The sequence below is a fragment of the Oryx dammah genome, unplaced genomic scaffold (assembly GCF_014754425.2).
Source record: "Oryx dammah isolate SB20612 unplaced genomic scaffold, SCBI_Odam_1.1 HiC_scaffold_15, whole genome shotgun sequence".
NCBI classification, from domain to species: Eukaryota; Metazoa; Chordata; class Mammalia; order Artiodactyla; family Bovidae; genus Oryx; species Oryx dammah.
In genome coordinates, this window is record NW_024070199.1 from 39,138,605 (window position 1) to 39,160,874 (window position 22,270).

General features: G+C 51.6%; 1 protein-coding gene across 2 annotated transcripts in view; it reads left to right on the top strand.

Annotated features, from left to right (window-relative positions):
* The first annotated feature begins 8,209 nt into the window (after positions 1–8,209).
* LOC120874553 (inner centromere protein) overlaps positions 8,210–22,270 on the top strand; it is a 28,196-nt gene continuing 14,135 nt past the window's right edge. For both annotated transcript variants that reach the window (XM_040256004.1, XM_040256005.1), the window contains exons 1-9: positions 8,210–8,489; positions 11,735–11,885; positions 12,300–12,413; positions 13,239–14,014; positions 18,943–18,994; positions 19,904–19,961; positions 20,045–20,138; positions 21,421–21,472; positions 21,890–22,007. In XM_040256004.1, the coding sequence (XP_040111938.1) occupies positions 11,746–11,885; positions 12,300–12,413; positions 13,239–14,014; positions 18,943–18,994; positions 19,904–19,961; positions 20,045–20,138; positions 21,421–21,472; positions 21,890–22,007 (1,404 nt within the window). In that variant the 5' untranslated portion in view covers positions 8,210–8,489; positions 11,735–11,745. The remainder of the gene's footprint in view (positions 8,490–11,734; positions 11,886–12,299; positions 12,414–13,238; positions 14,015–18,942; positions 18,995–19,903; positions 19,962–20,044; positions 20,139–21,420; positions 21,473–21,889; positions 22,008–22,270) is intronic.

Consider the following 22,270-nt stretch of genomic DNA (forward strand, 5'->3'; position numbering starts at 1 on the left):
AGAGTAACTCCCACTTTCCACAACTAGAGAAAGCCGGCGCACAGCAACAAAGACCCAGCACAGCCAAAAGAAAGAAAGAGAACTCGCTCAGTCGTGTCCAACTCTTCGCGACCCCTTGGACTGTAGCTGACCAGGCTCCTCCATCCATTGGATTTTCCAGACAAGAATAGTGGTGTGGGTCGCCATTTCCTTCTCCAGGGAATCTTCCGGATCAAAAATAATAAATAAGTAAAATTAAAAGAAAAAAAAAAAGACTTCTGTATCCCTAGGGCACAAAAAAGTTAGGACAGTCCAGATATTCTGTAATAGTATAGAGATGTAGCCTTAGAACTCAGCAAAGGATTAGCACACTCAACCACCTTCCATACTTGAAGCTACAGAGGAGCTCCTTATGAACCTTAAATGAGGTAACCGGGGTTGCCATCCATGAGCTTGACTCCACGATCATGTATAAAAGACTAAAGCAGAGACAAGCAAAGTGCCCTGAGCAAAGCAAGAGGAACAGCAGGAAGAAAACGCTTCCCGTCCAAGGGCTATACGGGGAAGGATGAGTTGTAGTCACCAACTTTAAGCAGTTCCTGTTCCAAAGTGGTATTTTTCCAGCTAGGATGGTTTACTCGGGATCAGCAGAGAATTGCAATTTAGGGTCAGCCACCGTGGTGAGTTATATGCAAGTCCCCACGTGGCAAGGGAAAGGAGATAATTTTTTATGGAGAAGAAAAGGAAGTTGGGGGGTTTCCCTGGTGGCTCAGTCAGTAAAGAATCCTCCTGCAATGCAGGAGACCTGGGTTTGATCCCTGGGTCTAGAAATTTCCCCTAGAGAAAGAAATGGCAACGGGTGCTCCAGTATTCTTGCCTGGGAGGAGTCTTTTCTTTCTGTTGGGCTCCGCTGTTCTTGCAGGGTGTGAGAGCTCCCCCTGCTGGTCTCCCAACTCTATTTAACTGCTGCTACTGCTGCTGCTAAGTCACTTCAGTCGTGTCCGACTGTTCGCGACCCCATGGACTGCAGCCTACCAGGCTCCCCCGTCCATGGAATTTTCCAGGCAAGAGTACTGGAGTGGGGTGCTCAAGTCGGACACGACTGAGCGACTTCACTTTAACTTTTCACTTTCATGGTGAGCTTTATTCTTTACTGCATGAGGATCAAGAAGCATTCTTTTACTAAATTTCCTTTGCATACTTCCTAGTTCATATAAATGAGTGTCTCAGCCATTATGATCAGAGGGTAACAACAAAAAGAGTGATTCTTGAGACTTCAATATATAGGCCGCCCAAATAAAACACAATTGTGGAGAACTTTGGCTACCAGCTGTGATGGAACTAGTACAGAATAAGCCCTCCTATGATAAACAACAGTAAAGCTGGAGTGAAAAATATGAGCAACTCTTTTTAGGCATTAGACCACAGGAGGAGGCAGACTGTTGTCCTGAAGAGAAGGGACACACCTGGGGTTGAGCCCCAGGACCACTGTCTTCCTGGGGTGCGGCCAGCTGGCACCTTAAGTAGCTGAGGAAACAGATATCACATCTAGGAGCAGGTGGAGTGACTGGAATTTCAGAGCATGGGCAGACATTTGTGTGGTCCTCTACAAGGTAGGGAAGATGTGGAGCAAGTGAAATTAGAATCAGTTGTGTGTGGAAGGGTGAAATGGTGCAACCACTCTGGAAAATTGTATTTTATAAAGTTATACATACACTGGCTATATGCCTCAGCATTTTCATAATAACAGACATATGGAAAGAGTCGTATCCCAGTATCCCCATCAGCAGAATTAATTAAGATTGCAAAATATTCATAAGTAGTATTAATACTTTTAATATAGCAGTAGTAAGAATGAAGGAACTAGAGCCACAAATAACAGCATGGATGAATCTCACATAATATTGAGCAAAAGATGCCAGACACAAGAGCAAACTGTATAACACTTTTTTTTTTAAACACAAACTTTTATTTTTTAAAAAACAAAAATTATGTTGAGAGATGCATGTGCTTTGGTGGTAAACCTATACAGTAGTCCCCCTTATCTGTGGGGGATAGTTTCCAAGACCACCAGTGAATGTCTAAAATCTCAGACAGTACCATAGTATATACCAGGTTTTTTCCTACACATACATACCTATGATAAAGATTAAATTATAAATTAAGCACAGTAACAGATTGACAACAATAATAGTAGAACAATTATAGCAATCTATTGTAATAAAAGCTATATGAATATGGTCTTTCTCTCTCAAAATATCTTATTGTACAAATGTAATGCCTTTTCCATCATAACTAAGCAGTTCTCAGGCACTGTAGGCTGAAACATTTACAGTTTGAGGTGTAACAGCAAACTAGCACGAGTTTCTTTCTCCTTCTTCACAATTTCACAGATAGAAGAGTCATTCTTACCAAAGATCTTAGTAACCTGTGTATTTTTTTTTATTAAGAACTTTCACATTTTCACTTAAAGGAAGCACTTTATGGCTTTTCTTTGTCATATCTGAATCGCCAGCATCACTACTCTGGTGCCTTGAGGGCATTATTAAGTAAAATTAGGGCCACTTGAACATTGAGCACTTTGATGCCTGGACAATTAATCCAATAAACCAAGACAGTAAGTAGCTAAATGGGTGGGGTACACTGGAAAGGGATGAATCTTGGCACCAGCTGGATACAGCAGGTGGTGTGAGATTTCAACACCCCACTCTGAACACAGAACAATTTAAAACTTATGAATTATTTACTTCTGGAATTTTCCATGTAATATTTTTAGACTGCATCTGACCCCAAATAGCTGAGATCTTGTAAAATGAAACCATGAATAAGGAGAGACTACTGTATAAGCAATCAATGATTACCATACTTTTTTTTTTTTAAGGCTTTACTTTGGGAAAGGGAGCAAGTGGGCTTTCGGGAGGCTAGCGAAGCTCTATTTCTTAACCTGGGAGGTGTTTTTTAAGGAATGATTTTGACAAACTAAAAAGCTGTATATCTCTGTTTTGTGCCTTTTTCTAGATGTGTGCTCTATTTCACAATTAAACTGTTGGAAGGGAGGAATGAAGGGATATCCTCACTCAGGATAATTTTAGGGGTCCAAGAAGGCAGGATCTGCCCCCCAGGTCCATACACCACCCGCAGCATGAAGCCCCAGCCTGGGTAGCGCGTCCTTCGCTGGTCGCCAGATCCTCTGGCACAAACTGTCTAGAAAGTAAAATGCCTAGAACGGCGCAGCGGCTTCTAATCACCTGCGCCTGCGCAGAGGGGCCTGCGGCAGACTCGGTTACGCCTGCGCAATCTGCGCTGCTGGGCTTTAACTCTTGTCCAGGGGGAGCTGGAGCAAGGGGATCATTGGCAGCTAGCCTGTGGGCAGAGTATTAATACTTGGCCAGGAGGTGCAGTTGCATGTCCGCTGAACCGAGTTGCAGCCTACTAAAGGGGTACCCATGTTTAGTTCCAGAAATGTTCTAACTTGTACTGTGCTTAGTCACTGTCGTGTCCAACTCTTTGCGACCTCATGGACTGTAGCCCGCCAGGCTCCTCTGTCCATGGGGATTCTCCTGGCAAGAATACTAGAGTGGGTTGCCATGCCCTTCTCCATGGGCTCTTCCCAATCCAGGGGTGGAAGCCAGGTCTCGTGAATTGCAGGCGGATTCTTTACTGTTTGAGCCACCAGGATTCTAAAATAGGGATCAGCAAACTTCTATAGAGGATTGACAGTAAATAGTTTAGGCTTTGTGAGCCACGAGGCAAAATCTCCTATATTACACAGGTACTTTAGTAAGGAAAGAAAAACATCTACAGCTTTAAAAATTGATGTAATTCAATATAAAGCAATAATGATTAAAATTTTTAAGGGAATAGCCCTACTAATTAAAACAGAATTGTAGTTTGAGGCTGGGACGTGGAGGATAATATTTTCTTAATTGTGGCTCATAGTTAAGTTTGAGCGAATGCCAGGAGATAGTGAAGGACAGGGAAGCCTGGAGTGCTGCAGTCCATGGGGTCACAAAGAGTTGGACACGACTGAATGGCTGGACAACGATAATCATTAAAACTCAAATATGATGTTCATCTGTAAATGCAGATCTGCAGTGAGATTTTTACCCACTTCCTTTTTAAAGTGTCTTTTCACACAGATATGTAATGCCAGATATTGATAATTTGAGATGATTTCAGTTGACCATATTCATCACCAGAAAATGGGCTTCCCTAGTGGCTCAGTTCCCTAGGTTGGTAGGTGCTCGATATGCTACTGGAGATCAGTGGAAAATAACTCCAGAAAGAATGAAGGGACGGAGCCCAAGCAAAAGCAACACCCAGTTGTGGATGTGACTGCTGGTAGAAGCAAGGTCTGATGCTATAAAGAGCAATATTGCATAGGAACCTGGAATGTTAGGTCCATGAAGCAAGGCAAATTGGAAGTGGTCAAACAGGAGATGGCAAGAGTGAACGTTGACAATCTAGGAATCAGCAAACTAAAATAAGCAATAAGCAAACTCCATTTACAAATTCAGACTTAAATTGAAGAAAGTGGGGAAAACCACTAGACCATTCAGGTATGACCTAAATCAAATCCCTTATGATTATAAAATGGAAGTGAGAAATAGATTTAAGGGACTAGATCTGATAGACAGAGTGCCTGATGAACTATGGACAGAGGTTCGTGACACTCCCTGTACAGGAGACAGGGATCAAGACCATTCCCAAGAAAAAGAAATGCAAAAAAGCAAAATGGCTGTCTGAGGAGGCCTTACAAATAGCTGTGAAAAGAAGAGAAGTGAAAAGCAAAGGAAAAAAGGAAAGATATACCCTTTGAATGCAGAGTTCCAAAGAATAGAAAGGAGAGAGATTAGAAAGCCTTGCTCAGTGATCAGTGCAAAGAAATATAGGAAAATAATAGAATGGGAAAGACTAGAGATCTCTTCAAGAAAATTAGAGATACCAAGGAACATTTCATACAAAGATGGGCTCAATAAAGGACAGAAATGGTATGGACCTAACAGAAGCAAAAGATATTAAGAAGAGGTGGCAAGAACACACAGAAGAACTGTACAAAAAAGAGCTTCACGACCCAGATAATCACGATGGTGTGATCACTCACCTAGAGCCAAACATCCTGGAATGTGAAGTCAGGTGGGCCTTAGGAAGCATCACTACAAACAAAGCTAGTGGAGGTGATGAAATTCCAGTTGAGCTATTTCAAATCCTAAAAGATGATGCTGTGAAAGTGCTGTAGTCAATATGCCAGCAAATTTGGAAAACTCAGCTGTGGCCATGGGACTGGAAAAGGTCAGTTTTCATTCCAATCCCAAAGAAAGGCAATGCCAAAGAATGCTCAGACTACCACACAATTGCACTCACCTCACACGCTAGCAAGTAATGCTCAAAATTCTCCAAGCCAGGCTTCAGCAATACGTGAACCGTGAACTTCCAGATGTTCAAGCTGGTTTTAGAAAAGGCAGAGGAACCAGAGATCAAATTGCTAACATCTGCTGGATTATCAAAAAAGCAAGAGAGTTCCAGAAAAACATCTATTTCTGCTTTATTGACTATGCCAAAGCCTTTGACTGTGTGGATCACAATAAACTGTGGAAAATTCTGAAAGAGATGGGAATACCAGACCACCTGATCTGCCTCTTGAGAAATCTGTATGCAAGTCAGGAAGCAACAGTTAGAACTGGACATGGAACAACAGACTGGTTCCAAATTGGGAAAGGAGTATGTCAAGGCTGTATATTGTCACCCTGCTTATTTAACTTCTATGCAGAGTACATCATGAGAAATGTTGGACTGGAAGAAACACAAGCTGGAATCAAGATTGCCGGGAGAAATATCAATAACCTCAGATATGCAGATGACACCACCCTTATGGCAGAAAGTGAAGAGGAACTAAAGAGCCTCTTGATGAAAGTGAAAGAGGAGAATGAAAAAGTTGGCTTAAAGCTCAACATTCAGAAAACTAAGATCATGGCATCTGATCCCATTAGTTCGTTCAGTTCAGTCGCTCAGTCGTATCTGACTCTTGCGACCCCATGAATTGTAGCACGCCAGGCCTCCCTGTCCATCACCAACTCCTGGAGTTCACTCAAACTCACGTCCATCGAGTCGGTGATGCCATCCAGCCATCTCATCCTCTGTCGTCCCCTTCTCCTCCTGCCTCTAATCCCTCCCAGCATCAGAGTCTTTTCCAACGAGTCATCTCTTCACATGAGGTGGCCAAAGTACTGGAGTTTCAGCTTTAGCATCAGTCCTTCCAAAGAACACCCAGGACTGATCTCCTGTAGAATGGACTGGTTGGATCTCCTTGCAGTCCAAGGAACTCTCAAGAGTCTTCAACACCACAGTTCAAAAGCATCAATTCTTTGGCACTCAGCTTTCTTCACAGTCCGACTCTCACATCCATACATGACTACTGGAAAAACCATAGCCTTGACTAGAAGGACCTTTGTTGGCAAAGTAATGTCTCTGCTTTTGAATATGCTATCTAGGTTGGTCATAACTTTCCTTCCAAGGAGTAAGCATCTTTTAATTTCATGGCTGCAGTCACCATCTGCAGTGATTTTGGAGCCCCCAAAAATAAAGTCTGACACTGTTTCCACCGTTTCCCCATCTATTTCCCATGAAGTGGTGGGACCAGATGCCATGATCTTAGTTTTCTGAATGTTGAGCTTTATGATCCCATTACTTCCTGGCAAATAGATGGGGAAACAGTAGAAACAGTGGCAGACTTTATTTTGGTGGGCTCCAAAATCATTGCAGATGGTGACTGCAGCCATGAAATCAAAAGATGTTTGCTCCTTGGAAGAAAAGTTATGATCAACCTCAACAACATATTAAAATGCAGAGACATTACTTTGCCAACAAAGGTCTGTCTAGTCAAGGCTATGGTTTTTCCAGTAGTCATGTATGGATGTGAGAGTTGGACTGTGAAGAAAGCTGAGTGCCAAAGAATTGATGCTTTTGAACTGTGGTGTTGGAGAAGACTCTTGAGAGTTCCTTGGACTGCAAGGAGATTCAACCAGTCCATTCTACAGGAGATCAGTCCTTTAGTGTTCATTGGAAGGACTGATGTTGAAGCTGAAACTCCAATACTTTGGCCACCTGATGTGAAGCGCTAACTCATTTGAAGAGACCCTCTTGCTGGGTAAGATTGAGGGCAGGAGGAGAAGGGGATGACAGAGGATGAGATGGTTGGATGGCATCACCAAGTCAACGGACATGAGTTTGGGTAAACTCCGGGAGTTGGTGATGGACAGAAAGGCCTGGCGTGCTGCAGTCCACGGGGTCGCAAAGAGTCAGACGCGACTGAACTGAACTGAGTTGCTCAGTCAGTAAGAAATCTGCCTTCAATGCTGGCGGACAAGGGTTCAATCACTGGGTGGGGAATGTCCCCTGGAGAAGGAAATGGCAACCCACTCCAGTATATTCTTGCCTGGAGAATGCCATGGACAGAGGAGCCTGGTGAGCTACAGTCCACAGGGTCGGCTATAGTCCATGGAGTCTCAGGAGAGTCCAACACGACTTGGCGACTTAACTATCACCAGAAAGGTATGTGTAGAATTGTTAGCTTCTTCTCTTGATATTTGCCTTTTAGCAGGTCATCGCATTGCAGATTAATGACTTCCAGTTGGAGATTAAGTGGAAAGTCCTGAATAACAAGGTTAAATGGATTATGAAATAATGGAAGTGTCCTCTGCATTTGCATCAAAGTCTGAAAAAGTATGCTGGAACTGCAGTTGAGGTTGGAGATTTGTGTGGAAATGGAAATCTGGATTCTTACTTTAACCTTTGACAGCATGCAATGCATACAAGCAATTTGGCTTTACTTGTGACTCAGACAGTGTTAATTGTTATGGAAACAACTTCGCTGTATTATAAATTTTGCAGTCTTGCTTTGTAATTTTAAGTTGAAATCATTAAGAAACATCATCGTCTATATTATTTCTGTAAAATGGCTGAGGTCGGCCCGTATTGAGGACAGAGTTGGGTGAAGAAATGGCAAAGTGAAGACTCCCGAAAAGAGCACTATCCATAACGAAGGCCTCACCTATCTCCCAGGTCCCTCAGGGCACTCGCAATGCACGCTGGGACTTGTAGTTTTTGCGTGTGAAACCTTGCGCGCGCAACCCCTACCTGGGAGATCTCCTCTCTAGGCCGCGCGCCGCTGTTCCCGGAAGCTGTACAGGTTAAAGTTTCAACGCTTCCTCTCCCCTCTTCTTAGTCCCGCAGAGTGCCAATCCACGTAGCCAATCGATGGGCTGACTGGTGCTTCCTTTTACTTGATTGGCTTAGAGTTTTGCAGCCGCCCAGACAAACTTGACGGGGATTGGTCGAACCTTCAGTTTTGAAAATCGTAGGTTTGGCCCGCGCTGTACCGCCCCGTTGGTTCACTGCAGCCGCAAGGCTTGGAGACCGGGAGCCGTGGGGCTTGGGCGAGCTGGGATTTGTGTTGGGGGGGTCGCCGGACTTGGATCGGAGCAGCAGTTAAGGAGACGCGGTGCAGTCGAGTGAGTCTGCGCGGGCGGCTGGCGGGGCTGGGGGGTCGTTAGCAATTTGTTATCCCTCCGCCAGCCCTGGACCCGGGGGCATGACCGCCCTTATCCCCCGTTGCGGCCTGCAGGGGATGGATCACCTCTTCCAAGTGACGAGGTGCCCTGCCTTGATCCTGGGGCCCAAAATGACCCCACCCCTCCGTCCAAGAAAATAACCCCGTCCCCTCCCCCTCCAGGTGCCTTGTGTTGACCTGGACGCTCAGGAAGCACCCACCGACCGGGTGTTTGGCGGCATTGTACCAGATGGCATTTCCGTACAGTTAACCCTGGCTCACCACCTCCCTTATCGGCTGAGCAGCATTTTAAATTGACCCATTTCTGGAGGCCAGTGCTGACTTGTCACTCCCCCGGCCCGTTTACTGACAGTGGCCTTCTCTGGGGCGCCCCATCAGAACTTACCGCCTACCTTTCCGAAGTTGAAATGGAGTAGGCGGCAAAGCTTGAGGTTAAGAGCACAGTTTAAATCCGGGCCCCTCCCTTGACTTGCCCGAAGACTTGGACTTAACTTCAGTCTGCCTCAATTTGCTCATCTGCACCAGGATCTCCTTGAGGTTGTGGCGAGAATGAAATGAGATGATGCTCCACCCGAGCATGGAGCAGGTCTCTGCAGAAAGTAGCTATTACGAGCCTCCTTCACTGAGGTGCGGTCAGGGTTATCTGGTGGCCTTCCCGCACCCTCAAAAGAACAGTCATTGTGAAGGAGGGCCGTGGGGCTCTTAATGTATGACGTGAGAAAAGTATTGGGAGAGGCAGATGAGCCTCCTTCACCCTTTGGGTGGACGTAAGGTGCTTTGGGTTTGTATCCAGGTTCTTGTTGGGGCCGGAAAGATTTTTATTGCCTTTCCCCAGACCCTCATTCTTAACACTGATCTCCTTTCTCAGGGTCATCTCTGATCTAATGACAGTGACCCTTTTTAAGTAGGCTGAGGCTGCTGAAAACAAACCTCCTTATGAAAGAAGCTCAAACACTTTTTTTGCACTTTGTGTAAGAAGCCCTGATCCACTTTGCCATTTACTTTTTTAAATAAAAGAGCAAATTGTTGCTTTCCATAGCACAAATTGGTTTGTGTTCCTTAAACAGGTCTCTCTTTCCTAGCCTCAAACTGGATTCCTGTCGTTAGCCAGGGCTGAGCGCTGGGACAGAGGGACTGGGAGGAGTCAGAGGGATGGCAGCCAGGAGGCTGTGCTGTGACTGGGGTCTGCACACCTGTCTCTGCCCAAAGCCTCTGCGATCCTGCCCAGTTGGTCCTGCCCTGACGGGTGCTGCTCTTGGCTCCTCGGAGTAGGGCTTTGGATGAGAAAGGCGTGCTCTAACCTGTGTAGAATGGCCTCATTTGGTGTTCCTGTGTGTGTGTGTCTTTGGGGAGGGAGTTAGAGTGGCTGTAGAATGTTTATTTCTAGGTGTGCCGTTGATAGATGGATCTGTTCATTCAACAGGTGTTCCTTTTGTGCCAGGCACTCTGCCAAGCTCTGGGCTTCAAAGCTACAAGCAAGACAGATCAGGGCTTGCCCTCAGGGAACAAATGCTTAGTGGGCAGAGACCGGTAGTCAGGAAGCAGATACATCATCACCTGAGTGTTGTGCAGAGTATTGAAATTGATGGATAGGATGGTGGCTGGTAGCCAGGTCCTCCCTGCATTGCTGAGAGCCAAGTGCTGAGGAGTGAGCTGTACCAAATAGGAGACAGAAGGTTCCAGGCAGAGGGCAGAGCTTGCTCGAGGAACAGAGGCCAGTGTGCCCTGGAAATCAGGCTCCAGGAAGGCAGTCCTATGAGGCTGCAACAGCACCTGGCATTAAGCCCTTTATAGGGGTCAGTGACTTAGCCCCTCCTTCCCGAACTTCCTATCTTAGGTAGAGGCTGAGCTGTGGGTGGTTCTTGGTTTTGAAGGTGTTGATCGGGGTGGTGGTCGCTGCCATGGCATGAGACACGCAGTCTGTTACTATGGCTTGTGACCTATTAATTCGTTCTTTCACTCATTGCCCCGGTTGGGATATTTACTGAGCCCCTGTTATGAACCAGAATAGAACACTTCTTCCTCGCCTGGGGCTTTGGTGATAATTTTATAACTGAATTTTGAGGAGAATATCTGAGTTTCTAGTTGTTTCTTTTTGTTTGAGTCGCTAGTTTCTTAAGAAATTAAGACATAGAAAGCAAGCTTATGGTTACCAAAGGGGAAAGTGGGGAAGAGATAAATTAGGAACTTGGGGTTAAAATATACACACTATGATATACAAAATAGATAACCAACAAGAACCTACTGTATAGCCCAGGGAACTCTACTCAGTATCTTTTAATAACCTGTAATGAAAAAGAATAGATATATATGTATCTGTAAACTGAATCACTTTGCCACGCATCTGAAACTAAAATCAGCTATATGTCAATAAAAACTATTTTTAAAAAATTAAGGGAAAACTAATTTTGTATTTTATACTGCCTGATATTTCTAGACTAAGTTTTCTGAAAAACAGGACATTGCTTATCCATTTCCCTCATGCTCCCTCATCCATCCGAAGGCGTTTCAGTTCAAGGGAGAGAGTTATAGGGGCCCCCCAGAGAAGAGCCTGTCTCTGGACCACCACTTTCTTACCCACTCCTTTGGAATGCAAATCTGTCATTTACTAGCGTCCATAAGGGGCAGTTGGATTTGATGTTCTTTGACCTGACACCTGGGGTTAGCTTGTGTGTACCTCAAGTGTTAGTAACTCAGTCGTGTGCGACTCTTTGCAATCCCATGGAATGTAGCCTGCCAGGCTCCTTTGTCCATGGGATTCTCCAGGCAAGAATACTGGAGTGGGTTACCATTCCCTTCTCCAGGGGATCTTCCCTACGCAGGGGATCTTCCCTACGCAGGGATCGAACGCAGGTTTCCTGGATTGCAGGCAGATTCTTTACTGTCTGGGCCACCAGGGAAGCCCCTAGGTGTCCCTTAAGGTGGCCCTCAATCACCTTCAGGCAGTAAGAGGACTGGGTAAGAGCAGGTGTGTGTGTGGCCAGGTCAAGGGGTCCTACCTGGTGGGACCGCAGTTTCTCCTGAACTCAGGAAGGCCGTTTGTAATGAGGTCCATTGATCCCAGAATTGGCTGGGCAGCGTGGACTTCTGCAGACAGTGTCCTATGGGGCTGGGGAGGGAGTGGTGTTTGAAGAGTGTGAAGATTCCAGCCTGAGCCCCCGTGCCTCCTGTCTCTGCTTTCCCCAGGCAGAGCCACCATGGGGACAACAGCCCAGGGACCCATTCACTTGCTGGAGCTATGTGACCAGAAGCTCCTGGAGTTTGTCTGCAACGTGGACAATAAGGACATGGTGTGGCTGGAGGAGATCGAGGAGGAGGCCGAGCGCATGTTCACCAGGTGCGAGGCTGGGGGGGCGGGGGTGGCGGCAAGAGGGGGGCACGCTGGCAGGACGCACCAGGGGCTGCCTGGCTGCTGCGGCCTTCGGGCACTTCCCCACCTGTCAGGCAAGACAGGCTGCCAGGGGTCCCTCCTGAGTGCCCCAGATGCTCGGGCTAGGGAGAGGGGTTGGCCTGCGCCTCGGAAGGTGGGGCTGCCTGGCAACCTTGCTCCCCTGCTGTGTCTATGTGAGGAAGCCCCGAGTGCCTGGCGAGTGCCTGGTGGTGACTCTCACGCAGCCTTGGAGCGCTCGCTTGGTGCTGGTCACCCCAGCTTGACCAGCCACTGTCAGGAAAGGGGCAGCGGTCTGGCTGGGTGGGAGAGGGGCAGTGGTTTCCAGGCAGCCTTGACCGTCACTGTCTTCGTACCAAACAGAGAATTCAGCAAAGAGCCTGAGCTGATGCCCAGAACGCCTTCACAGAAGAACCGACGGAAGAAGAGACGAATTTCTTCCATTCAGGATGAAAACAGAGACCCCATCCGGAAAAGGTAGGAGGGGCGGGAGGCTTGGTGCCCACGAGGAGAGTTTGATTCAAAGGTGTTAACTGAGATCAGGAGCAGTGGGCACTGCGTGCGCCATGCCGAGGGGAATGAAGCAGGCCTGGAGACCGTGGAGTCCAGAGCTTAGGTGTGTTAGGGTAGGGGTCGTGTTTGATCTGGGCCTCGGAGGATGGGGAGGGTTTCTGGAGGTGGGAGAAGCAAGAGATCTGACTTTCTGCTTGGGGGAGAGTGAACAGAGGTGTAGCCTGGCGGCTGGCTGTCTCCCAACCCCCTGTTGCTATGCTGGTTCTAACTGCCCCTGTAATGACCTTGGGTTTCAGAGTACCAGGGGAAGGAGGCTGGGTCTTGGAGTCAGGCAGTCCTGGGTGTACACCCCAGCTCTGCTGCGTAGCAACTGTGTGTCCTTGGGTTAATGTTCCACCTCTCTGAACCACAAGTTTCTGAAATTTAAAGTGAGGATGAGAGTCCCTGCCTCTCGGGTACTGTCTGGTGGATTAAGCGACAGAAGGAGCAATTCCTCCAGCAGGGTGCTTGGCCCATTCTGACCCAGTCAGCGGGAGTTTTATGGGAATTTAATCTTCCCAGCAGTCTTGTGAGGACTGGCATCATCCCAGTTCACAGATAGGGAGACTGAGGCTCGGAGAAGAGCATCTGGGGTCTCTTGGCTAGGGGCGGCAGAGCCTGACTTGGAACCCCAGTCTTCTGCCTCCAAGCTTCAGACTCCCTGGAGTTGGCAGCTCCTCCAGCTGGAACTGTGGGCAGCCTCCCCGCCTCCCTGGGTCGTCTCAGCTTCTGTTCCGCCCCCTCCACCAGGTTGTCCCGCAGAAAGTCGCGGAGCAGCCAGCGGATCTCCCGGCACCTCCGCAGCAAGGACAAGGTGGAGAAGCTGGCCACGGTGGTGGGCGAGAATGGCTCTGTCCTGCGGCGCGTGACCCGGGCTGCCGCTGCAGCGGCGGCCGCTTCTGTGGCAGCCCCCCCTCCTTCACCCACCTCCAGGTCTCCCACCGTCCTGACCAAGAATCCCAAGGAGAGCCCAACCCAGTGCCAGCCGGTGCCCGCGGTAGAGATCAGTGCCAATGAGCGCCAGAGCGCCGAGCAGTACCTCAGTCACCTCCAGTCTGCCCAGGCTCCGACCCATGCCCTGGCCCCGGCCTCCCAGATCCCCTCGAGCTCGGATGAGGATTCAACACCCCATAAGGCAGAGGCGGGGAGGCTGGAGTCTGTCACCGTGAGCTCCCTGATGACTACACCTCGGGACCCCAAGGGACGAGGGGCCGGGGCAGGAAGGTCAGCCTCCAAGCTCCGGATTGCGGCGGCCGCCCCCGGCCCACAGGACTCACCCAGCTCTCCGGCCTCCCCATGGCGGGAGCGAGTGCTGGCTCCTCTTCAGCCAGATAACTTCTCCACCCCAATGGGAGCCCATGTGGACCAGCAGTCTGTGCGGCGCAGCCTGATCGCCCCAGGCCCCCAGGCCTCCCTGGCTCAGAGTCACTCCCCAGTTTCCAAAGAAGAGAGCACCATCCGACGATCAAGCAGAAGGATCGCCAAGAAGGCTGCCAAAGAGCCAACTGCCTCCGCCCGCATCATCTGTGAGTCGGGGCTCGGTGTTCGGCAAGGCTGCAGAGGGTGGTCCTTTGTGCCTGGCTCAGCGGAGGGTGTCTGGGCCCCTCTGAGTAAGGAGCTATTCACAGGACACGTCCCAGATCTGTGCCATCCCACTGGCTACCAGCGTGTGGCTAGAGAGCCTTCAAAATGTGGCTCCTCTGATGCAGGAGCTGAATTTTTAGTTTCATTACGTTTTATTTATTTCTGATTTAAGTTGCCACACAAAGCTCATGGCTGCCATGTTGGACAGAGCAGATTCAATCCAGCTCTCTTGTTTTCCAAATGAGAAAATTGAGGTCCAGCACTGTTTTCCACAGTGTCCCCATGGTTAATGCCATGCTGAGCTTACACCTGGGCCTGTCCCCCAGGCCCAGCGTGTTCCCCTTCCCTCTTGCCCAGACTCTCTTAGATTCAGCCTGCTTATGGGCCACCTCCTGTTAGCATAACTGTAGGGCCTGGAGATACCAAGGTGAAGAGAGATGAACTCTGGGAGGGACACATAGCTGGGTTTGAGTGCCAGGTCGACCCTTTACCGCCCCGTGACCCCGGGCAAGTTACAGGAATTCCTTCATGAGCTTCACTTTCTCACGGGTCAGCTGATAATAATAGCATCACTTCAAAGGGTCATTGGGAGGTTTTCTTGTTAATGCACATAGGATGCTTAGAACAGTGGCTGCACGGAGAAGGGGCTGTGTAACGTTAGCTGCTTTGTCATCATCTGATCCCAGCTCCAGGGATCCTTGTCCCAGGTGGGAGCCTGTGTCGTGAGCCGCAGATAAGGACAGGCAGCTCTAAGAGTCAGGGCTATCTGCATGGAGGAGGTGGGGTCTGAGTTGGGAGGGTTGCGAAGACTTCCTGGGCTTTCGCCTGGTGGAAAAATTCAGGAAAAGGTATTCCTGGCAGAGGGAACAGCTTGTATGGAGACCCTGAGGCCTGAACTGGCCAGTGATGGGGTATCTGGGTCTCAAGCTTGACCCCATGAAGGATGTGGCCCCTCAGTCGTTGTTGCAAGGTTCCAGCACTGTGTGAAAAACAGCCAAGAAGAGAAGGAACAGGGCAGAGAGTCCAGGGAGGAGGGTCTAGCCAGAGGACGCTGAGGTCCTGGGATGGTGGAGAGGACAAGCCAGGTATTTACATTAATGAAACTGAGGCTTAAGGAGGCCACTGAGTCTGTTAAGTTGGGAAGCTGGGGCTAGAGCCCCCTGTGTTTCATCCTTTCTAGGATGGCGGGCCGCTCGCCAAGAGGCCAGGTGGAAAGCCTCGGGGTGGGGCATCAGGCAGGCGAGGGCCTGGCCCAGTTTCTTCCCTGCCTGGGGAAGGGCTTGCTCTAGGGTCTCAGACTCAGGGAGACACAGCTGACGGCCCATGCAGACCTGTGGTCTGACACACTGACCATGTTTGGGTTCTCAGAAGGGCCCAGATGGTTCTGACCTGTCTTGGGGATGGGGATTTCCTTAGGTGTGAATCTCTCCTGGGCAGGAGCCCAAGGGGGAGAGCAAACCTGGAATTCTAGAGGGAGGGTCAGGGAGAGACCCTCAAGGCTCCCCCACGCTTCTGGTTCAGACATCTGGACACTCTTAAGCCAGTCTTTTCCCTGGAAAAGGAAATGGCAACCCACTTCAGTATTCTTGCCTGGAGAATCCCATGGAGGGGAAGCCTGGTGGGCTGCAGTCCATGGGGTCGCAAAGGAGTTGGACACAGCTTAGTGACTGAACAACAACTTGGCCCCGCCCTGAACACAGGTGGGCTTCAGATCTGATCTGCCTTTGACACAGTCTTATGGAAGACAGTCAGACAAGGTGGTTAAGCCCTGGAGACACTAGAGCCTGCAGGACCTGGGGCATACCCTTCTCAGAACCTCAGTTTTCCCATCTGTTAAATGGTAAGAATGCCTGCCTTGAGTGTGGGTAGAAGACCCGTCTTAGTGGTTGGATATTGTACAGCTCATTCCTGCAAAACAAAACAAAACTAGGTGATAAAACCACAGTCAGCCTGTGTCCCTACAGCTCAACCGAGGAGTGCCTAGCTGACCCTCCTAGGGCACTCAAGGGTGTAGAGCAGGGAAGGGTGAGAGGGCTTCCTGGAGCTTAGGGCCCTGGGGCTTAGCTGGGCGGGCAGCTTAGAGGTGGGGGTTTTAGTTTGGGTTTCCCGGAAGCAGCCCTCAATGTCAGGGTTTGAGAAGAGCTTGTTACTGTGGGAGGGAGAGGAAGCACCTGCAGCAAGGGAGCGGGGAGGTGACCACCAGTAACGGGACTGGGGCCTCTGGAGCCAGTGTGGAGCCCTTGGGAGGGGCTGCTGGGTGGAGGCATTAACCCCCCGAACTGGCAGGGTGCACAGTTGGCCACACTTCACTGGGCAAAGAAGTGGTCTCTGAAGTGGTCAGGTGGGGCCAGGGCCACTGCCCCGGGTTTCTGCAGGGCCCAGCTTTACAGGCTGGGCTCCTCCCCAGCTCTGCACTGGGAAACGGCCCCTCAGCCCCTCTCCAGGCCTTTGCCCTGCCACCAGACCTGTTCTAAAGCCCTAAAAGCTCGAGTCGGCATCCAACATTCCAGAGAAGTCTTTGCACACTTCTCTGTGGTCACATGGGCGTCTTCTCACCTTTCAGCCCCCTCATCAGCAAGCCCTGAGCTGGGATGGGAGGCAGGGGGTAGAAGGAGTCTCCTGGCTATGGACACCGCAGGTAGGAGCCTGCCCCTGTTCTCCACCCCACTCCCCCAGGCCTGCCGGCCTCCCCCCTAGTGAAAGTCGCTTAGTCTCTCTGACTCTTTGCGACCGCATGGACCATAGTCTGCCAGGCTCCTCTGTCCATGGAATTCTCCAGGCAAGAATATTGGAGTGGAGTTCCCTTCTCCAGGGGATCCTCCCAACCCAGGGATCAAACCCTGGTCTACTGCACTGCAGGCAGATTCTCTATCATCTGAGCCACCTGGGAAACCTCACAGAAGGAAGGTGCCTGCTTCTGGCCTCCCATCCTCTGCCTTAACGTCTGGCCACACCCCCGTGGCTCAGATGCTCCGCAAAGCCTGCTCCTTCCTGCCTCATGGCCTTTGCAGATGCTGTTCCTTCTGCCTAGACTGGCACCTCTCAATTTGTGGCCTCAGGACCTCAAAGAGCTTTTGATTATGAGGACTCTTATCTGTTGGTAGTTATTTAATACTTTAATAGAAGAGTAGCAAACCTATTAAGGTTAGTTTTTCTTTCTTTCTTTTTTTAAAAAAATAACTGTTTTCCAAACAGATGTGATGAGACTGGCATTATTCTCCTGCTGTGAGAATAAATGGCATCATCCCATTTATGGGCAGCTTGGAAGAAGGTAGCTGGGTGCTGCGTTCAGTCTGTTGCGTTGTGCTGTGTGGGTTCAAGTCTGCGACGAAAATCTGGCCTCACACAGAAACCTAGCTGGCAAAGGGAAGAGGACTTAAAAAGCGTTTTGTTGTGTATTCTCTTTGTTCTTCCAATTAATTTGTGCGTACTCGCAAGTGTGCGGAGTTACGCACATCTTCCGGGTGTCGACGCACTTTATTATATATTGTCTTAAAGGACCACGTTTGCTTTCTGGTCTCATCAGAAAGGTTTTTAGGTATCAGGAAGCTATGAAGTTCGTGGCGGTTTTGGCTTTTTGTGGGGCTCAGTTTTTTTATTCTTGGCAACAAATCCTGTTCATTTGATTTGAAGGGACAGGCTCCCTTTGCTCATTTCTAAGACAGTATCTGCCAGACACCCCGGCTTGTTGAGCCATAGTTTGTCAGTTGTTCTTTGACTTAAAAACAGCATTCTGTTTAAAAATAAAGGGAGGGAGTGGGACCAGTTCAGGTGAGACCTCAGACCCCTGTGCTTTTTAGAGATTTGGCTATGCAGCCCAAGGGCAGTTTGCATACACTCTACTTTATGACATAGTGTATTAAAAAGATATGAACTTAAGTTTATTTATTTTAAAAATATTTATTTACTTATTTATTTATTTGGCTGCAAGTTTTTTTTTTTTTTTTTTTTAATGCTTACTTGTTTGACTTATTTGACTGTGCCGTGTCTTACTTGGGGCACGCGGGATCTTTGATCTTTGTGGCAGCGTGTGGGATCTTTAGTTGAGGTTTTTGTATTATGGTAAAAATAGTTAAGACCTTGTGGGTCCCCTGAAAGAGTACTCTTGGGCCCTCAGCTCTTAGGAGGCCCAGACTACACTCAGAACTACTGGCCCAGACATCCCCCACTCCTTCCTCTGCAGCTTTCTTGCACTTTACTTTCCAGCGTCCAGACCAGCTTGAAATCCTCTCCTCTTTCCTGTCATGCCACGTGTCACGTGTCAGCCACAGGATTATCTGGTGATTGTCTAGACCAACTTGTGGCCCGTCTGGTTTGCTCTCTGTTGGGTCTCCAGGGCCTGGTGCATAGTAGGCCCTCGACGCATGTTTGCTGAATGCATCTGCTGCGTTGCGTTCAGCCTGTGCTGGAAGGTGGAGGCCCAAAGCCTGGCACTGTCCCTCTTTCCAGAAACTCCCAGCCCCGTGAACTTTGTCCTCGGAGGGGCTTGTCAACAGCTAGGCAGTGGCAGGAGACACTCAGGCAGCAGCTCTGTGGAGGGTGGAGCGCTGACCGCAGGGCCCTGCACCCCGGGGACGGGGAGGGGTCTGCGGTGTGAGGCGTCTGGGTCTAGTGGAGGAGGGGCTACAGGGTGGGGAGGATCTGTGGTAGTGAAGGGAGGGGTCTGTGGGGTGGAGGGGTCTGTGACGAGTGAAGGGAGGGGTCTGTGGGGTGAGGGGGTCTGGGTCGAGTGAAGGAGGGGTCAGCAGGTGGACGGTGTCTGCTGCAGAGAGACGCAGCCAAGCCCCCAGCTGAGCCTGGCTGCCCTGGACTTCTTGGGCAGACCAGGCCGGTTCTGAGGGCGTCTTTGGTCCCTTTGTCTTCCTGTCAGGCCACAGTTACCTGGAGAGGCTCCTGAATGTTGAGGTGCCCCAAAAAGTCAGGTGAGTTGAGCTCCGGGGCTTGGGGGCCTTCCTGGGGCTGGGCAGGGCACACGTGCTCCGGGGCTTGGGGGCCTTCCCGGGGCTGGGCAGGGCACACGCACTGCGGGCCCTTTCCAGGTGAGCCCCCCCGGTGGAGGCGTTTCCTGTGCCTGAGCCTTCCCTCTCCTTGGGAACCACTCCTGAGCGGCCCACCACTGCCCCCTGCCCCAGTTTTACCAGGAAGTGCCCCACGGGTGCCAGGTCTTCCCACATTGCTTGTCAACATCCCTCGTCAGCCCTGGCCCCTCCAAGCCTTATCCTGGGGCCAGGGCGCCATAGGTTGTCAAATCCAAAGCCCTGAGAGTGAGCCAGCGCAGTCATGAGGAGTCAGTTCCTCCCGGAGTACGCGGCGTGGGGATCGGAGCTGCTCCATTTATACCCCAGCCGCGCTTGCGGCCAGCGCCCCTGTTCCGGGGGCCACGTCCTGCCATCCCTGAAAGTGCAGCCCCCACCCCCCACCCCCGCAGCCCCTGCTCTGGAGCAGAGGGTCAGTGCTGGGGATGGGCAGACCCACTGGCTTTGCTGGCCCCACGGTGAATGGAGGAGAGGCTTCAATGAGACATGGCTCATTCTGGCCAACCGGGTTGACAGGGAGCTGGGAAAGGGCTGACATCCAGAACTCAGGCCCCGATGGGATCTGAGTGAAGCCAGACTCAGAAGCTGACACCCCTCGTCTGCCCGGGCCGCGGACTTAAAGCACCCAGCACCTGGCTCTGGCCGCCCTGCCCGCCTGGGGCTCTTGGGGCTGTGGTCCAGTCTGGGGCATCTGGAGGACCCCTCCTGGCTTGCTCCCCCAGGGCACAGGAGAGGGGCTCCTGTGGGGAGGCTTGGGCAGGGTGGGTCCCACAGTGCCCCTTGCTTTGCTTCCAGCCCCAAGGAGGAGGAACCCAGCAAGGAAGCTGAGCCTAAGGAGGCAGCCGAGCCAGAGGCAAGTGGGCAGGCCAGGGAGGGGTGGGCTTGAGGCCTGTGAGTCCCGGGGGCAGACTCCTGACGCCTTGGTTCTTCCCTTAGGTCCCCAAGAACAATGGCAGGGCCTTGCAGCTCCGCAGCACCACCAACATCACCCTTAGCCCACCCAGCTCACAGCCTGCAGCCAGTAGCCAGGGTGAGTGTGACGGGTGGCAGGGTGAGTCTCCTGACCTGCTGGTGAGGAACACTCAGGGCTGTGCAGGCCTTGGTAGCCTCTGTCTGACTTTCTCTCGGAACAGGGGCAAGGCGGGGTTTCTGGGCTGGCAGGCTGAGGGTACGTGAGACCTGGGGTGCAGACATCTTGAGTTGACATGCTTCATCTCCCACCTTTTGGCTGAAGCTGCTGCTGGGTGCAGTTGGGAGGCCATGGCCAGCTGGTCCAGGAAGCTGTGGTGGGGGGGCCTGAATGAGGGCAGTAGCTGTGAACGTGCCAGGTCAAAGCCTCGAGCCCCCCTCCAGGGCGGGGAGCAGGAGGGTCTGGGTGCTGCGGTGTGAGCTCGCGGCCTTGCGTTTTGTCTGCCACTGGCTCACTTCTCACCTCGGGGTCTCCCGGCCGAAAGGGCGGGAGCGCTGCGGGCACCTCCCCTGGTTCAAAGTGCAGTACCTGAGGGGGCTTGAACGCGGCTCCCTGGCTTCATGACTGGGTTAGGGACTACGGCCGCGCCAGCCCCACAGGCCTCAGGGGTCGCTGCCAGAACCCTCTGGAGTAGAGAGTGTTGTGAGGAACTTCCCTGACTGTCCAGCGGCTAAGACATCACACTTGTACCGCAGGGGGCGTGGGTTCAACCCCTGGCTGGGGAACCAAGATCCTGCATGCCACACGGTGTGGCCCCCCCAAAAACAGAAATGTGAAAGTGTGATAGTGTTGAAGAACCGGGGGAGGGGAGATGGGCCCCTTCCCTTGCCAGGGAAACAAAACCTACTGACCCGCACCCCGCATGTTGACCCTGCTCGGGAGCACCCCACCCCCACCCCACTGCCACCCCCAGCGGAAAGGGCCAGGAGAGGTCAGGTTTTAAAGCCAGTCCAGGGGCCTGTTAGAGCTTGCAGCTTCCAATTCTTCTTCCATGAAAGGCACCCATGTTAGTGTTAGGCTGAGGAGAGGGGGCAACTGGGCTCTCAGTATTAAAGGTGGGTGGGATGTGCTTGGGGCCACCTCGATGGGACTGTCTCAGCGTTTCACCCCGGAGGCCAGGCCTGGGGACAAAGGGTCTGTGGACTGGGGGCAGCATGCTGGCTCTGCATGTCCCGAGATGTGTCAGGACCAGACGGTGCTAAGGCGGATGCTCCTGCCCCTGGCCACCCCGAGATAGGCTGGGAAGAGAGCTTTGACCCTGCCAGGGCTGCTGCCCGTGGGCCCCTTCCCTGGACCCCTCCTCACCCTCCCTGCCACCCCCCTGAACCTGCTCTCTCCACAGAGGCCGAGACTGACCAGGCAGATCCCCCCAAGGAGCCACCCCAGAGTGTCAGGTTTGCATCTGGGAAGGGGCGTGCAGGCCACCGTTCAGGGGGACCCAGAGGGGCATGAACCCTGAGTCCTTGGCTGGGGAGGGTGGGCACCTGCATTTCCTCTCAGCAGAGGTGGGGCCTGGTGCTCTCACTTAATATTAAGGAGACAGCTTCGTGCTGTGGGGTGAGCCTGGCCTGGGACTGGGCGACGGGATCCCTGGCCGCATGAGCTTAGACTGGTTCATTTCCCTTCCTCTGACCGGGCAGCAGACGGTCAGTCAGGGAGACTCACCTCTGTGGTACCTTTCAGGCTGGAGTCTTGGGGGCTGGGCCCAGGTCTGTTCACAGTGGGGGGGCACCTTTTCTGGGGCGTGGCGGGGCTGCTGGGGAGGACACCAGGGCCGGCCCCCTGACACCGCTGCCTCCACGCCTCGGCAGGAGGAAGCGCAGCTACAAGCAGGCGGTGAGTGAGCTGGACGAGGAGCAGCAGCTGGAGGATGAGGAGCTGCAGGTCCCCAGGAGCAAGACCCCCTCCCCGCCCTGTCCTGCCAGCAAGGTGAGTGCGCGTCTGCCCTCCCTCTGAGCCGCTGCCCTGCCCCCGGGGTCTGGCCCTGGTCTGTCTGTCCTGCCCCCTGGGGTCTGACCCTGGTCTGTCTGTCCTGCCCCTGGGGTCTGACCCTGGTCTGTCTGTCCTGCCCCTGGGGTCTGACCCTGGTCTGTCTGTCCCTGGTCTGTCTGTCCTGCCCCTGGGGTCTGACTCTGCTCTGTCTGCCCCTGGTCTGTCTGTCCCGGCCCCTGGGGTCTGGCCCTGGTCTGTCT